Source organism: Mustelus asterias, chromosome 22 (genome assembly GCF_964213995.1).
Source record: "Mustelus asterias chromosome 22, sMusAst1.hap1.1, whole genome shotgun sequence".
NCBI classification, from domain to species: Eukaryota; Metazoa; Chordata; class Chondrichthyes; order Carcharhiniformes; family Triakidae; genus Mustelus; species Mustelus asterias.
Genome location: NC_135822.1, coordinates 17,515,829 through 17,534,622, shown reverse-complemented (window position 1 = coordinate 17,534,622; position 18,794 = coordinate 17,515,829). Strand labels below are relative to the sequence as shown.

The following is an 18,794-nucleotide window of genomic DNA, read 5'->3' as shown; positions in this document are numbered from 1 at the left end:
GTGGGAGGTAGAAATTAGAACGTGACAAATTTATCAGGTACTTTACTTAAGTTCACACATAAGAATTTATAATAGAAAATGTTAACAGAACTCATACATTTTTACATGTAGCTATGGATATAGACTCAGACATACATGCACATGTTGAAGTGGTTTCAATTTTTCACCTCCTTTACCTGTTTGAAATTTGAAAATCACCAAGTCTATAGCAATACAGCGACTGTATTTCAAAAATACTTAATTGGCTATGAAATGTTTTAGGATGTCTTGGCATTGTATAAATACAAGTCTTTTCTTGACAGCTTAGGAACACGGGGAGAACGTTATGGTGAATGTGGTCAGTATTTTACAACCACACAGGCAAGGGCGGGGTTGTATTGAATTGAAACAGTATATTGTACTCCATGTGATTAAAATCTAGAAAACTGTGCAAGAAATGTCCTACAAGTGAACAAAACCCATTGGAAATAACATATTTCACAAATTAACAGTTAAGTTTTCAAGTCCAAAGCTGTCTTTGGACATCAAATAGTGAGCACAGTAATGTAAATGTAGAGCTTAAGACAAAGAGGTTAAAATACAACCTTGTACAAAGCTTTGATAACACTAACAAAAAAAAGGGTAGAACCCATCCAATCCTTCAATTAAAAATCATTTTAGAACCTACGGTACTAATGCTTTGCAGCTTAAATAATTTGGCCACTCTGTTCTATTTTTTAATCGCTGTACCGATTTCCCTGTCCTTCCTGAGCAGATCAGCTGTTACTCAGATGCCATTGCACAAGCAATGGCATATGTTCCAGTGTGGTAGCTATCCCAGTCAATCCTGACCTTGATCTCTCCCATATGTCCCCTCCCTCCAGCTGAAGCAGGAACCCTGGCTGATTTGTCACGTTCTAATTTCTACCTCCCACCACTGGAGGTGCTGCAGTGCCACAACTTAGTGTGGCATTAGTGTGAGACAAGTGTACATTGTTTCCCTTATAAATGTGGACATAGGAACTTATAATGGTGACATAAACTACAGATTTGCCCACTGACCCCTATTTCCTCTGATAGTCCCCTCCCTCCTCTTGGAACGCTGTAGCTCATTCTGGCACCTTATTTCCTAGCAGAGCCTGCTGTACCTTGGGATTTGTTCTTTGTTGTAGTCGCCTCTCTTCCCTTTCTCGTTGTAGCCTTTCAAATTCTTCACGTATTTCAGACGCTGCTTTCTTCCTTTCTACTACCTATAAAAGAGACATGAATTCACAAACTGCAGAATTAGTTTCTTTGTACATTACATGGCTTAATTGCAATTTTTTAATGAGCCAAAATATAACCCTGCATAACCTAATGCTCTCCCACCCATAACTGGTAAACTCCACTCCCTTCCGACTCAGGGGTTTGTGGCAGCGAGTGTTATCTGAGCCAGAGCAGAAAGGTCTCCGAACTCTGATATGGAGTTAGCTGATCTCAGCTGGGTTGGAAGGGCCAACTTAATAGTGCAAAGCCTCAGTTGGGAGAGAAAATCAGAAACTCATCAAGATGACTTTGAAAGAATCTTCCTACTTGGCAAACCCCACCATCAATAAGGACAAGTGAATTATCATCCTGACCTGGGCATATATTGCCATTCCTTCATCGTTGCTGGGTTAATATCCTGTTACTCCCTATCCAATATCTTTGTGGGAACACCATCATCACAAGGACAGCAGCAGTTGAAAGAGATGGCCGACCACGACCGTCTCGGCCATCTCCAGATGTTCAGTAGCCAAAGCCTCGCCTGTATCAACTACATCCTATGGGCACATATTTTAAGAAGCATAGGTTCTGTTTCAGACTGTGATCCAGTTAAAACTGATGGTGAGTGTGCACATGTGCAGACATCAATTAAGACAGTATTCAAGTCAACACCCAAAGCATAGGCTCATACAAGAAGCAAGGTGGTACCATATTGATTGAATTATACAATACCAGCTCAGTTGCTTCAGAGATGAAGATTGGGAAAGGGAGAGAAGCTCAACCAGGTGAAGTTTGACATGGATGTGAGATGGTACGTTTAAGAAGAGGGAAGGGCAGAGTTGAGAAATCGAAAAATCAAAGTTGATAAATGATATCTCAAGTAGGCCTGATGTGCAATTCCCTCACAGCGGTCACAGGGATCAGGGAACATGGCTTCTTGTGCAGTGAGTAATATCTTACAAAATGGAAAAGATTAAAACGAGATTGCTAGTCTCTCCCATACTACTAGCTCCTTAAGTGAATTGTGTACCATGACGTGCAAGGAAAAATAAAAAATAAAACTACTCCAAACTTCTGGATCTTGTATGGTTCCAACAGCAATTTGTACATCAGCATCAGTTTAATTCATCATTCTAGGAGCAATCTTTAAGCATCTGCAATATGTGTTTAAGACTGAACACTACTGCCACCAAGATGTGGGTATCTTCTGCTGCACCTCTGTGACAATTTTTGCCATTCTTCTGCCAACAAATCTGCGAGGTTGTTAATTTATTGCTGGTTTTGCAAACAATTTGGACTATGGCCTCATGGTCATCAGGAACGGGATTGAGAACACCCAAACTCCTTTCGTGCAAGACTCTTGAAGCCAGTAAAGAAAGATCCTTCTCATTTCTGTCTAAACGTGAATCCAACTTTGGGGAAAAGTGTGGGATAGAACATTGTCTTACCTCCCATCCTTCCATATCCAGGCCCCTTTTACCATAGATGTCATAGATGGCTCTGTTCTGAGGATCACTAAGTACTGTCAAGAAAAACAGGAAAAATAACATGGATGTAGAATGAACTATTCTTTAAAAGCAAGACACAGGATATACGATTCTACAACCATGGAGAGTTAGTAATCTAAAATGTGGCATGAAAGTGTGTGACAGAGTGGAAGAGAGAAAGAAAGTGAAAGAGAAAGGAGTGAAAGCATAAGAGAGATTAAACGAACATTTATCACAATAGAGTGAACAGAAGGGGAGCAGAGAAAAGGCTACGAGCAGAATTGAAGATGGCAGCCTCTTAATTTCCTTTTTGTCTTCAGACAGGATTGATTGTAGGAAAGGTGGACAATTGACATGCCACAATCTGAACTGGTTCACAACCACCTGCGCTACCAGAAAAAAGAAATATGAATAATTTGGGATTATTTTCTATGTAATAGACCAATTGCGCAAAGGTGATGAGGAAAAGGGTGGTAGTGGGAATATGGAAAGAGGAACTCAAGTTGCGTGTCCCACTTTTTTTCTACCACCTGTGACGCTATTGTGCCTTTAAGTGTATTTTCAATCATGTTCTCTGCGGTTTATAAGCAACCCTGTTTTTTGTTATGGGCCCAAACTGTCTAAGCCGATGATGTCCTTTTTTTGTTTTATTTTTAATTTGGGCCTAATGCAATGAATTGTTGGGGGAAGACTATTTGAATAAGTCAGGTGCTTTTGGACAGTTTTTTTTTCCATTGGGTAATCCAGAGCTCTTTATTTTCAGTTTTAGTTAGAAGCTGTTAAGACTGCAAGCAGTGTTTCTGTGTCACTTCCTGCTATTGGAAATTTGGCTCTTGGTGGCTGGTCAGTTAGGAACTAGAGGCAAGGAATGCCTCTGCTTCTTGAATTGGTTTGCTGGCTAGAAGCTAGAGGCCAGCAGTGGCCCTATCTCTACCTCGAGGTGTGCTGGGAGCTCCAGGACGGGGAAGTTAAGAGTTTCAATTCTCCATCCAAACGACGAAGTCACAACAGGTGTTGCAAAGCTGCAAGATCCAATGTCCCATGAACATACTTATTTTCTGTGCTAAACCAAAACCAGGGTGCATGGTGATAAGAATGTTGCATTGGAACAGTATTTGTAGCTGTTAAGATTTATACAATATCATTTTTTTTTGTTTGCAGTTGGTAAAAGCTATTGCTTTTTTTTCCCATGTGTCAACTGTATTCTTAAATAAACTTTGTTTGATGAAAGCTCCCTAGTAGATCATTTTGAATCATACCTGGAGTGAAGTATCTTATGGTTACCTGTGCCAAACTTCAAAGTGCAAAACTTATGGTCTAGGCTGACTTCATAAAACACCTTGGAGTTTCTAATCTGAATTATAACACACCCAAGGTACTTACCTTCATATGCCTGGTGCACAAGGTTAAAGAGAGTCTCTGCCTGTTGTTTCAGTTCTGGGTCTCGGTGCTTGTCTGGGTGGTAGAGCATACACAACCGGCGATAGGCAGCCTTGAGCTCATCTTGTGTGGCCTGTGATCAACAGATGAATCAGCAACATTAAGCACAAAGAGCCCAAAGCAAAGGTTGTTTCAAAGTGATCTGCTATAGAGTCAAGATGACAGCACTGTTGTGTGATCCAAAAGTTTAATTTAGTCCTCCTGATACATTTTATTGGAAGATATGTCACTCAGTTCTGTCTGCGTAATCTGTGTAAAGATCACTGATGTTGATAGCAGGGCAAAAGACAGGGGGGGGGGGGGGGGAGAGCTATTCTGGCACTTATTACTTCCCTGAAAAACTGAACACTGAATAAAAACTTCCTATTCATTCTCCAGAGTTCCTTGGATCAACGTAACACATTGTGCCCCATAGAAGAATCAAGCTTAGATAAGCCAACTCTCTCAGCCAGCTGACACTCTAGTTCTCTCTCTCAACTATCTTCTGAAAGGGCGGTCAGGCCATTTACTTTTATGATAGATGTGACAAATCTATTCTTAGAACCATGGGGAGGTTCAGGCACATTATTAGCATCTCTGAAGACCTGAAATTAAATGTAATGGCAGGAGCTGTCTTCTCATACTTTTGTCAACTTTTCTCTTGCCAATTTCATCTCTAGCACTTCTATAGTATTTCTCCTGGCTACTACTCCAAATGGAGCCAATAAGTGGCCATTCTTTATGTATGGGCCTTCACAGAGCGTCTATGACAGGTTATTCATGGGAATTGTTGGACAAAAATAATAATAATATGGTTGCCTTCTACCATCCTGTTAGATGTCTGATACAACAATGTTGGAGTTGTAGGGAAGGAAATCTGCTGTCCTTACCTGGTCTGGCCAACATGTGACTCCAGAGCCACAGCAATATGGTTGACTCTCAACTGCCCTCAGGCAATTAGGGATGAGCAATAAATGCTGGCCAGCCAGTGATGCCCATGTCCCATGAATGAATTAAAAAAGTCACAATAATTAATCTCTAGTCAACAACAAATGCAGAAATGAGGTGAGGAACATCCCCAGTGGAGGAGATCTTTGGGAAGCATAGGTCCTAAGGACCAGTCACCGGCTTCTCCTTAGTATGCTACAATGACTACATTATGTCTCAAATAACTCATATACTATGTCCAAAAATATCATGTTCCAAGAAAAATCAATCTAATTTACATTTGAATGAGGCAATACCAGCTGTTTCCACTGTTTCCTGAGGAAATTTGTTTCATACATTTACATGAGAAGATGCTGGAGTGGTGATAATGTTCCTGGACTGGTTATCCAGAGACCCAAGCTCATGTTCTAGGGACATGGGCTCAAATCCCAGCATGGCAGCTGGAGGAATTTAAAATAAATCTGGAATTAAAAGCTAATCTCAGTAATAGTGACAATAAAACTATCATAAAAAACCCATCTGGTTCACTAATGTCCTCTAGGAAAGGAAATCTGCTGTCCTGTCTGGTCTGGCCTAGCCTAGCTGTGACTCCAGACCCACAGCAATGTGGTTGATTCTTAACACCCCTGTCCAGCCCTGTTGGCCACTTAAAAATCTGATCCATCGATCTTTGGAATAGGGCTAGTGCAGATGTTATTCCAAAAGGTCATGAATGCAGCCCAATCCATCACGCAAATCAACCTCCCATCCATTGACTCTGCCTACATTTCCCCCTGCCTCGGCAAAGCAGCCAGCATAATCAAGGACCATATGCACCCCGGACATTCTCTCTTCCAACGTCTTCCGTCGGGAAAAAGATACAAAAGTCCGAGGTCACATACCAACCGACTCAAGAACAGCTTCTTCCCTGCTGCTGCTTAGACTTTTGAATGGACCTACCTCGTATTAAGTTGATCTTTCTCTACACACTAGCTACGACTGTAACACTACATTCTGCACTCTCTCGTTTCCTTCTCTATGGACGGTATGCTCTGTCTGTATAGCGTGCAAGAAACAATACTTTTCACTGTATGCTAATACATGTGACAATAATAAATCAAATCAAAAAAGGCAATCTTTTATAATTAAAAAGACCTTCATGAGGAACAATGGTAAAGATTCAGCGGCTACATTCATCTGTGAATATGCTTGTAACAGATCAATCTCGCTGAATTTCTGCCCACCTGATAACCCAGCAATCTTCCGTTAAAGGAAGCAGATATTAATTGATCGGCACACAACACTGGATTTATGGTTGTTTTAAAATCGCAAATACAAACTGAACAGCCTGGTTTCAGGATAGGTACACTGGGGCAGCCAGGTTATCATCGGAACCAGCTCTAACATGTTAACATGTCATACTAATTCTTCTTTGACCTTGGGATGAATTACATATGGCATCGCTCTTGCTTTGAGACTTTTTGACTGACTATTAGGCTTTATCGTGAGCTTCACTTGAATGAACTCCCTTCATTGAACCAAATGTTTCTTTGAATGCACACACAAGATGTGAATCAGGTGCCTTCCTGGCTTGGATAGCTCAGCTTCCCACTCAATAAACCTAACAAGCCCTTAAAAAGGCTTAAAGACAGTTAAACACGGCGCCAGGCACCTAGGAACACAACATTGACTGAAATGGGCTCCAAGGGATTCTGAGAAAAGCTGCTCGACACAGTTGGTAATGTTTATTTTCTGCAGTTACTCTGAGGTTTTTTTTGTAATCTTCTGCAACAAAGTTTCCCCTTTAACAGTTTGGAGAGTGGAACCTGTTGGTAGAATGAGTAATTTAAAACTCAGAAGCTCGAGAGATAAATTGTTCTTCTACCATTTCTCTCTAGGAGGAGTGCATCAGCGGAGTCACAGTAACTGTGTGAACACTGTTTCTTAATCCTCCACAGCAATAACCATAAAACCAGGAAATGCTTTTCTAAAATGTACCCCCTTTCCTGAAGAAGCTGAATTTTGATAGGTTATAGCTTTGTGGTCTTCAGCAATCTCACCCAGGGTGAGACTGGATAGGGTCAGTGGGGTGCTAAAGTATGGGAGATTATCAGTCCTGGACAATTCTGTTATAATCATCACTTAGCGCATTTACCCACTGGGCAATCGAGAATACCTACTTCATGATCTTATTCAAAAACACTTGAACGGTGATTACTTAATAAAGTGACTACTTGTGACCTGCCTTGCCCTCAACTGTAAAGGTAAAGTCGCCATAGTCCCAGAGGACCATAGGTTCCGCTCAAAGGGGAGAGCTGACTGGAAGTGATTTAACCTAAGGATCACCTCACCTCAAGCGAAGGATTACCTCAACTGCATCTCACAGCTGATCTATTGCCTCTGGGTTTCAGCTGTGACACCAGCGAGGTGCAGTGCTGTTCTTTCTCTCTACTGCTCTCCAGTTATCTGGTAACATTCCCACCAAGGAATTTAAAACTGAGATGAGGAGGAACTGCTTCCTGTAGAGGGTGGTGAATTTGTGGAACTTGCTGCCCCATAGCACGGTGGAGTCTGAATCATTAAGTGGTTTCAAGAAGGAGATATAGGTATATTTCTGATATTTTAAAAAATGGGTTAAAGGGATATGGGGGACAGGTGGGAAGGTAGATTTGAGACCAGGGAGATGATCTGATTGAATGGCGGAGCAGGCTCAAAGTGCTGAATTGCCTACTTCTGCTCTTAATTCCTATGTTCCGAAGGAGCCGGGAGATCCGAGGTTTAAACCCCACTCCAGACAGCAATGACAAGTGTAGACCAGAACCAGGAGGTTCAAGTTTTGGCTAATGTCCAACAGGATAATCACATCGAGAGGGTGAAGTGTGAGTGCAGCCCCACTTTCACTCATTGTATGGATTGTGGGAGCCCATAAAATCCTCTCGCCATACAGGACAAATACCCTCCCAATTGGTATAAACATGGCTGTGGCCAAGGGAGAAGTGTTCATGTTGTGGCCTGTCAGACTGCCTACAAACCTTTCCCTATCTAAATAACAACATTGTCCTCTAGTAAAAATAAGCCAGCAGTCAAGGTTATCCCAGCTTTTATGCAGCATGTTAGTGCTGGACACTTCCATGCCTCAAAAAAAGAAACATTTCTGTACATTTTTACTGCCTTGGGCACATGTAGAAGCACGTACATGTCAAGAGACAGCTTTGAGGAGACAGTAAGCCACTGGTGGAATCATTTCTTTTAATCAGAATCTAACAAAGTCTCTTTACCAATTTCTGCTTTCAAATGCGAGTGCATGCAGACTTGCGTCAGTCACTCCAAATGGTTTTTGCTCTGGTCAGATATCAAAAGCAAAAAAAAAACACTTCACACTTTATCTACTTTGCATGTTGGAATAATAAATATTTAAAAACCCGAGCAACAATTCATTCTCCAAAGGCTGCCTCCACTTGTGATGACACTGTGCTATTTTGATGAATTTGATGCTTAAGGAGGGGTTGCTTTAAAAGGAAATGTTTTGTTACAAGAGTTAATTTGCCTGGTAAACATGAAGCAGATGCTAAGAATACAGGTTAATTTTAGCTAAGAATGTGTTACTTTGTAGAGTAAATGGATCTTCTATTTATTTAGGTTCTCCTTGGATTTCAGACTAGGTATGCAGAATCATGTGAGTTTTGATTGACAGGGGCAGAGTCATGTGATTAATGGGAGGAGCTACGGTCACAGAAAAGACCATTTTCATTTTTAAAAATACAAGCAATTGCTGCCTGGACCTGCGGGAAGAAACAGGTGTGTCTCTGCCTCTCCAGAGGTTTTCTGAAAGCTCCAGGAATATTAACCTAAGGCAAAAGCAAGTATGCCTGTGTTTTTCTAACTAATTTAAAGAGGGGTTCAAGTCTATAAGGGAAATTTTGTTTGATTGGAATTCAGTGATAGGTTAGCAATTAAGAATTGAATCTTGTAATGTTTAAGTATTCAATTGTTAAAGGTTAAGCTAATTCATTTGTTATTAAATAATATTTGTTTTGATAAAAACTCCCTGGTTTGTCAGTACCATCACACCTGGAGTGAAACATCCTATCCTCACATTAATGCCAAAACGGAAAATTGGTGGGGACTAGTCTGGCTTCACAATATATTTTGGGGTTTCTGATCTGGTACCCTAACACAAAACAAAGGAGGATTATCTCAAGAGATACATCAGGCAACAATTGTAGGGCTTTAACCACCTGTCTCCACATAGAGTGTGAAGATTCACTGATAAAACAGTTAGTGTATGGAATCATAGATAGTTACAGCACAAGAGGAGACCACTTGGGTCCATCATGTCTGTGTCAATTCTCAGCAAGAGCAACTGAGCAAGTCACACACTTCCCTACCCTTTCACCATAGCCTACAAATCTTTAGTCTTCAGGTGCTTATCTAATGTCATTTTGAAAATCCCAATCTAATCTGTCTCCACCACATACTCAGGAAGTACGTTCTAGATGCGAACCTCGTTATGTAAAATCCTATCCTCTTGTAGTCGTTGGCTCTTTTGCCAACTACCTTAAATCAGTGTCCTCTGGTTCTTGCCCCCTCCACCAATGAGAATAGTTTTTCTCTCTCTACTCTACTACATTTGACTGATAGAGTGCAAGATATTATATTCAATTCAAATGTAACAGGAGAACTGGTGAGCTGCATCTATGGTGCATCATTCCACGGTAAGAGGATAACTATTAGTCCTGTGTTACACTATCCCAGTCACTGCACAAATTAGGCAGCATGTTTTCTCACAGACATGAGAGATTTGCTTCCAGAAACTGCTTTCTTGTCATACACGCAAGTTAAGAGTTGGGAAAAAGCCAGAACTTCAACAAGTGATGAGCCTTTTTAAAATAGGAATATTTAACTAAACTATTCTCCCAGAATTTTGCTTTCTTCCTGTCTGAAACAGCAGCATCTCCAGCTAATAACTGCCCACGGCAACACAAATGAAATCAGGAGCTCAGTGTGTAGTCACAGGTGCTGAGTGCCCCATGCCACACCACAGTTCACTGCATTCCTCAGAATAACCCTTTAGCACGACACTGGTTTGCACTTTGCTTCTCAACAGAGTTCTTCAGTAAAAGTATATCAAAGTACAAATAGGAACATTGTTGCAAAGCTTGTTGTTTGTATAAATGATTTTGAACAAGCAGTTTACAATCAGACTACTTTCTGCATTGAATGGCAACTTTTTGTAAGAAAATAATTCATTAGAAACAGTAATTCATTGGAATCACAGAGCAAATCATCCAGCATTTGTAAATACAAATGTAATCTTACACTTTTTTGGGTGCATATCTTTCCAGTTCTAATGAAGAATACACATCTGGGGCACAGTGGTCAACACAGCTGCCTCTACAGTACCAGGGGCCCAAGCAATTCCCGGCTTGGGTCACTGTCTATGTGGAGTTTGCACGTTCTCCCCGTGTCTGCATGGGTTTCCTCCGGATGCTCCGGTTTCCTCCCACACCTGAAAGACGTGCGGGTTGGGTGCATTGGTCATGCTAAATTCTTCCTCAGTGTACCCGAACAGGTGCCAGAGTGCGGCGACTAGGGGATTTTCATAGTAACTTCGTTGCAGTGTTAATGTAAGCCTTACTTGTGACAATAATAAATAAACTTTAAAACATCCAAAATATCATTCAATCTTTCCTCTCTACTGATGTTGAACAACCATCACAGTTTTTTTTTAGAAAAAAATAAATCATTATTTGGAAAGGTTTGACTCTCAAGATTTTTTCCTCTCCCACTTGACATAAAGCAGTATTCCCAGCCAGTGTTCTTTAGTCAGCATCACAAGGCACATGAAAGGAGTCTGGATCTGGGTCAACCCCGACATTCACCCTTCAGAATCACTGCCTCTTGCTCACCAACCCTGCCAAAAAGGTTGATAGGAGGAGTCATTGTGCAATATCAAGCCACACCATGGAATACCAGTGCGCAACACATCGCACCAGAGTAGATCTTGAAGAGAAGTGCCAATGCTAATGTCGCGATTAAATATGTCCATTAATTCTGACAGCACGGGAAAGATAGTGGCCTACACCATTTTACCTGCACCCATCAGGCGAGGGTTCATCCACAAAGTCCAAATGCACAAGAAATGTGACAGTTTTCATTAAAGAGAATCAAAGACTGAAAGTAAAATATTGCATGAACCTTTGATGCAGCCAATCACATTATGCACAGTTATAAATATAAAACTAAATTAGAAGCGAAGATCCCTGAATAGGCAACATCACAAATGACCTTCTCTCTCTATTTGACAAATTGTTTAATAACCTATCGATTATGTGATATAAGTGAACAGTTTCATTTCTTGTGAATATTGAATTCATCAAGACAGCAGATTGAATCGTCCATCACGGTTGAGTCCTTAAGGTCAGGTGTTCAATACCCGATGAATGATGACTCACGTCTGAAGTGGTTATAAAGTGCAAGGTACTGCTACCATTTAGCTCAATGGCAAGCTGCATCAGTCAATCCCACATTCTCAGTGGTCTTTCAATCAAGTATAATGGAATGAGAGAGAAATTTTCTTTTCCCACCTGCTTCTTCCGCATACTTTCTGCTTTCTTCTAACTCCCACCTGGGGCCTGGCTGTGATTTGAGCCCAATGTTCAGCCAAGCAGCATTTGTTCAAATCAACCTGTTCATCTGAAGGAGACATTGCAGCCCCAAGTTCTGCAGGTACATACCAGCAGGGATCACTGGATAGGAATTAGCAGTAGGAACCCTGGCCGATCTGTTCCTTCCTCGCCCAGCAGGAACAAGATTAACGGTGATATCCCATCATATCGAGTCAGCACAGACCAGGGATCTGCTTGATCCACAACAAGTGACAACACACTTATAAACTGGCTAAATCAGCAGAGCTAAAGAACAAGTGGATTAAGCTTTTACACATTGTAATTAAGCCACTTCAAATGGAGGGTGCACTACAGAGACTACAACAGTGGTTTCAGTGCCTCAATTTCTTGCGTATAGAGAATCACCAAGCATCAGGGCTCTTAATTAAAGAAGCAGAAGCACTGGGTGGTGGCTGACAGTGGTCAAAAGCTTGAAAAATCAATGTTCGTTGGAGTAAGGCTTGTTTAAAAATTTTAAAGATAAGAATTCCTGCACGGTGAGCAAGCATTTGAGTTGGGATTCATTAAGTGACCCATCAGACCAGTCGCAAACTTAACCAACTTAATGTTTGGCAGTAAAGACAAAGTTCAGTCTTCAAAACCCATGTTAATTTGCATGTTTTGGTTTCCTTAAGAGAGGATGGAAGGAGTTGTTGATTTAAACCTTGCTTTACCTGACCTGGGAGTGTTTGCTGGGACAGTGTAGAGGCTTGATGGACCTAACTTGGGAATGTTCAATCCCCTTTATTGCACTTAGCAACTGAAATCTTCTTTCTTTATAACAGCTATCATTCACAATTAAAATTTAAAACATTCAAAATGACGGACAAGACTTCAAAGAGTAACTATGGTGTAAAAATCTCAACCTGAGGTTTGCACACAGAGTTGATCCATCAGTGAAGAACAGAAACAAACATTTAATGATAGATAGCAAAACTGAAATGATTTTGACTATTTAAAGTCACATCACAAACCACAAGGCAGCACAGGAGATATCAAGCATAGCAATCTAAAGGGACATTCAGATATTTCAAACACACCGCTACTGGATTTAATGGATTGGTACCGATGGGCCATGTCAATACTAGCTCTCGCAAATATGTTGTGTAATTCCCTTTATTCATCTCAAATTGCTCTTGCGGCCAAATTCCGCTCCAACTCCATTTTCAAATTTGCTGATGACACCACCATAGTGGGTCGGATCTCAAACAATGATGAGACAGAGTACAAGAAAGAGACAGAGAATCTGGTGAATTGGTGCAATGACAATGATCTCTCCCTCGCCCAATGTCAATAAAATGAAGGAGTCAGTCATCGACTTCAGGAGGCAAAGTGGAGGACATGCCTTTGTCTACACCAATACGGGTGAAGTGGAAATGGTAGAGAGCTTCACGTTTCTCGGTGTCCAGATCACCAACAACCTGTCCTGGTCCCTCCATACCGATGCTATAATTAAGAAAGCCCACCAACGCCTCTATTTTCTCAGAAGGCTGAGGAAATTTGGCATGTCCACCTCAACTCTCACCAATTTTTACAGATGCACCATAGAAAGCATCTTTTCCAGAATGTATCCTGCTCTGACCAAGACCGCAAGAAACTACAAAGGGCTGTGAATGTAGTCCAGTCCATCATGCAAATCAACTTCCCATCCACTGACTCCGTCCAAACTTCCCACTGCCTCAGAAAAGCAGCCAGCATAATCAAGGACTTTACGCACCCTGGACACATTCACTTCAACCTTCTTCCAGCAGGAAAAAGATACAAAAGTCAAAGACCACGAACCAGCCGACTGAAGAACAGCTTCTTTCCTGCTGCCATCAGACTTTTGAATGGACCTACCTTATATTAAGCTGATCTTTCTCTGCACCCTAGCAATGTCTGTAACACTACATTCTGCACCCTCTCCTTTTCTTCGCCCTATATGCACTGTATGAACGGTATGCTTTGTGTGTAGCATGCAAGAAACAATACTTTTGCAGAAACAATACTTCACTGCATCCCATTACATGTGACAATAATAAATCAAATCAAGACTGTTTTCTCCTGTACTTTACTCCAGTTTATACAAGTCAGAACTTTCCAGATATAGCTCACGTCAAATTCTTTCACTGTACTGCTAGATGCTTTCCAGTTTGGATGGACATACATAAACAGAAACATTTGATATCTAAACCATTTAATTTTGCAGTCCCAGTGATTGCTTCAGGGACAATTCAATCTCAAAGGCAAGGTCGGTAATTGTTTTCCAGAATGCTTTGCATGTTTGAAATAGACACAAATTATGAGGGATGCGTGTGTTATAGTAACAATTTTTCCAATCAAGAATACATTGAGTATTTTATATCTGCTAAACTCTGACAACCCATCTGAAACTTATACAGCATATATCTTTTACAATCCCATTTCTTAAAAAAAATTAAGCACTGGTTCTACCTCCTCATCCCTACCCTAATTCACAGCAAACCCATCCACTCACTAAGGCTGTTTGCCAGTAGGTTTATTTCCAATGAGTGGGGAAATTCACTTGGCTCCTGAGGTCACCGGGTTCTGTGCCCATTCAACACAGTTGGGCGCTGTTGGCAACTACTGATTGGAACATGGTATAGATTGGCAACATTTTACTTATTATGTTGAAACAGTGCACCCTAAAGCAGAAGAATGCAACTTGGTGCATCAACATAACATTTCCATTCTGTGCACTCATCAATTCGCCAGTTTCCTGGCAAGTTACGCCCCCTGGATTGACACCCATTTGAAACTGAGTTCAGGTTAAACGATCCTGTCATGAATGATTTAATTTGATTTATTATTGTCACATGTATTAACATACAGTGAAAAGTATTGTTTCTTGTGCGCTATACAGACAAAACATACCATTCATAGAGAAGAAAACGAGAGTGCAGAATGTGTTACTGTCATAGCTAGGATGTAGAGAAAGATCAACTTAATGCAAGGTAAGTCCATTCAAAAGTCTGACAGCAGCAGGAAAGAAGTTGTTCTTGAGTCAGTTGGTACGTGACCTCAGACTTTTGTATCTTTTCCCCGAAGGAAGAAGGTGGAAGAGAGAATGTCCGGGACGCATGGGGTCCTTAATTATGTTGGCTGCTTTGCCGAGGCAGTGGGAAGTGTAGACAGAGTCAATGGATGGGAGGCTGGTTTGCGTGATGGATTGAATGGTAGGGTCACGAGGTGTCAGGCTTTCCACTTGACCAAATTTTGAACAGACAGAGTCTCCATTCCAAAAAGTTGCACTAGGAATTTCTAAAGCATGCTTAATATGGGAACCCATTTTTTCCACTGTCCTGTGATATGGAGGTTTTAATTATTAAGGCTATTGATTTTTGTTTTGGTGAGCAGCAAAGCAAATCGAGTCTTAAATCACTGCCCCCATCCATTTTCGACTTGGCAAAGGCAATTACTCTTGGGACTGTCACTACATTTATTTAGTATGAACATTGATACCAATGCACTGTGGCAGCACACTTCTTGTACAATGCATTAATTCATTGCTACAAATCACAACCATCACCAGCAACAAAACTGAAACCTCAGTACTTCACTGAATTGGAATACAATCAAAAACAGTCTCTTTACAGAGAGTTTATGAGTCCATGCCCATTTGAAATTGGGCTGAGCTCCACTCAGCATAAGTTCACGTTAGATACATGCAGCTGTCAGACAGAAGAGGCTCATTGATTCTGCCAAGTCGAAACGGTTAAAGGACAGATCCCTCAGGCATGGAGGCAATTTCACCACCATTTCCTTTAGTGAATAATCCGAATCACTAATGAATGGGATGCATTGGAAATTGAAAGCAAAGTCACCAATGATGGAGCATTAAGATCAGGAAGGCACATGAGGCCAGAACTGGAGGAGCACAGAAATCCTGAAGGTTTGTAGAACTGAACAAGGTTTCATAGACAGGGAGAGACAAGGCCACAGGGAGACTGGAACAGAAGGATGAGAATTTTAAAAGAGGCATTAACATACTGGCAGCCAATAAAAAGCATAGGAAAGATGGGTTAGCAGGGCTGGTTAGCAAATGGGCTGTAGAGTTTTGGGTGAGCAGGAGTTTGTACAGGGTGTAATTGATTGGCTGGTGAGGTTTGGAAATGGACAAGTTTTAGAGTGGACGAGTCTGGAGTAACAAAGGTATAGATTAGGGTTTCTGCAGCAGATAGTCTGAGGGCAAAGGCCAAGGTGGGTGATAACTTTTGGAAGGATGTGAAGGCATTGGAGAGAGCACTGAAAAGATTCATAAGAATAGCTCTAGCGATCAGGAATTTCAGTTATGAAGGTAGATTTTCACCAACTTTCTCAGAAGGCCAAGGAAATTTGGCATGTCAACTCTCACCAATTTTTAGACGCACCATAGAAAGCATCCTTTCCGGATGTATCACAGCCTGGTACGGTTCCTGCTCTGACCAAGACCACAAGAAACTATGAAGGATTTTGAATGTAGCCCAGTCCATCATGCAAACCAGCCTCCCATCCATTGACTCCATCTACACTTTCCACTGCCTCGGAAAAACAGCCAGCATAATCAAGGACTGCACATATCCCAGACATACTCTCTTCCACCTTCTTCCGTTAGGATAAAGATACAAAAGGTCTGAGATCATGTACCAACTGACCCTAGAACAACTTCTTCCCTGCTGCCATCAGACTTTTGAATGGACCTACCGTTTATTAAGCTGATCTTTCTCTACATCCTAGCTATGAGTCTGACACTATAATCTGCACCCTCTCCTTCCCTTCTCCCCTATGTATTCTATTAATGGTATGTTTCGTCTGTATAGCATGCAAAAAACAATACTTTTCACTGTATCTCAATACATGTGACAATAATAAATCGAATCAAAATGGAGAAATTGGAACTATTTTCCTTGAATAAAAGAATGCAGTGTGGAAATTCGATTGAGATATTCATAGAATCCCTACAGTGCAGAAGGAGGCCCATCGAGTCTGCACCGATCACAATCCCACCCAGGCCCTATTCCCGTAGCCCCTCATATTTACCCTGCTAATCCCCCTGACGCTAGAGTTAATTTAGCATGGCCAATCAACCTATCCCGCACATCTTTGGACTGTGGGAGCATCCGGAGGAAACCCATGCAGACATGGGGAGAATGAGCAAACTCCACACAGATAGTGACCCGAGGCCAGAATTGAACCCAGGTCCATGGCGCTGTGAGACAGCGTGCTACCATGCCGCAGTCAGAGAGGTCTGGACACGGTAGCTATGGAAAAATGATTCCCAATCGTGAAAGGAGCGAGAACATGTGGGCACAGATTTAAAATAATTGGCAAAAGTAAAAACAATTGCTTCTGCAATTGCTGAGGGAAAGCATTTTTACATAGCGAATGGTTAACGGAAAGCATTTTTACATAGCGAATGGTTAAGTGCCTAAGAACATGGTGGAGGCAGGTTCAATCGAAGCTTTCAAAAGGGAATTAGGCTGTTAGGTGAAAAAGAAAATATGCAGGGTCATGGGGAGAAGACGGGAGAATGTCACCTGGCGAATTCCTCATTCAGCGGGCCGGTGCTGACACAATGGGCCGAATGGCTTCTTTCTGCACTATAACAATTCTGTGATTTTACAGAGTTAGAAGGTGTTGATAGGGGTCAGAAGCTCAGCTCAGAATTCACATCAAGAGCTCTGACGAAGGGTCATCCCGAGTCAAAATGTTGACCCTATTCTCTCTCCCCAGAGATGCTGTCAGATCTTCTCCAGCATCTTCTGTTTTTGTTTCAGATTCCAAATCCGCAGTATTTTGCCTTTGCCAACAGTCTGGTTCAGTCTCAGGGAGATGTGGGGACAATGGCTGGGGAAACACAGACAGCCCAAAGTTGCACAAACTGTCCCAGATCTGGACAGATGCCAGTCCTTGTTATGTCATACCTTTGTAAGGACAAAAATCGACTCTAGTGTCGGCGTTTTCTCACAGAGCGTAAAAACTTCACACGCTCAGCGTTAAGACAATTGAAAATAGTCAAAAGAGATCTCCCATGCTGCTGGGCTCGGTATAATAAATAGGTTAAACAGCCTGACTAATAGGCAACTGACTTAAATAGGTTTCTACATTAGACCATAGGCTTGTTTTACACATAAAGGGGTCTCTGTCCCGCTGCACCATCAACCACACGGTGTTGGCCGGGCCCTGCCTCACATTAACTGAAACCCGCCAGGCGCCCGCCGTCAATAACAGCAAAGCGGCGGCTGACTGGAAACGGTGCCATCGCCTCATCCCCCCCGCCCGTCCTTCTCCAAAACGGCCACTAAACAGCCCGAGTGCACCAACAGGAACCCCCTCACCTCCCTCCTGACGTTCAAAAGCGCGTAAAAGTCATCGTTATTAATCTCTTCATCCACCAAGGCCGCCGCCATTGTCACCTTTCACCCCCCGCAGCGGGGCACCGGCCTCCAGCCAGCCCCGGCTGCCAAGGAGGGCACAATTCACAAAGAGATTCCCCCCTCTCAGACTACCTCACCCCCCTCCGTTCAGTGCTGCGCTGGGAGGACCAGCGGCGAGAAGTGGAAAAACTATTGTCCCCGCCCCACTCCTCCCCTCAGTGCTGCCCTGGGAAGACTAGCGGCGGAAAGTGGAAGAACCATTGTCTCCCCCCGCAACCACCCACCCTCAGTGCTGCTCTGGGAAGACCAGCGGCGGGAAGTGGAAAGACAATTGACCTCACCCCGACCCCCACCTCCCGTCAGTGCTGCCCTGGGAAGACCAGCGGCGGGAGGTGGAAAAACCATTGGTGTCCTCCCCTCCGAGTAAGAAAAATGTACGAATATCTTTATTTGTTATAGCGCCTTTCAGCTCCTCGGCACATTCCAAATATCTTATATTAAAAAATACAGAAAATGCTGGAAATACTCAGCAGGTCACTGGAAAGGGAAGCAAGAGTCGGACAGGTGGAATTTTTGCCGACTGACATCACGCGGCAAAGTAGCTCACCGGGCCCGGGGCCTGCAGCTCAGGTGCCTCAGTGGCGCCACCAGGAGTGATGGTCACTCCTGAGACTGCAGCCTGCAGCAGCTGGGCCAAAGAAATAAAAAAACTA

The 18,794-nt window shown here is 42.3% G+C and overlaps 1 protein-coding gene across 1 annotated transcript in view; it reads right to left on the bottom strand.

Annotated features, from left to right (window-relative positions):
- The window catches only part of LOC144509871 (dnaJ homolog subfamily C member 11), a 37,811-nt gene extending 19,633 nt beyond the window's left edge, over nucleotides 1-18,178 (bottom strand). The window contains exons 1-4 of the mRNA XM_078238795.1: nucleotides 18,043-18,178; nucleotides 4,095-4,224; nucleotides 2,673-2,746; nucleotides 1,128-1,229 (exon numbers count right to left, since the gene is read on the bottom strand). Coding sequence (XP_078094921.1) covers nucleotides 1,128-1,229; nucleotides 2,673-2,746; nucleotides 4,095-4,224; nucleotides 18,043-18,114 — 378 coding nt within the window. The 5' untranslated portion in view covers nucleotides 18,115-18,178. The remainder of the gene's footprint in view (nucleotides 1-1,127; nucleotides 1,230-2,672; nucleotides 2,747-4,094; nucleotides 4,225-18,042) is intronic.
- Between the last annotated feature and the right edge of the window lie 616 nt (nucleotides 18,179-18,794).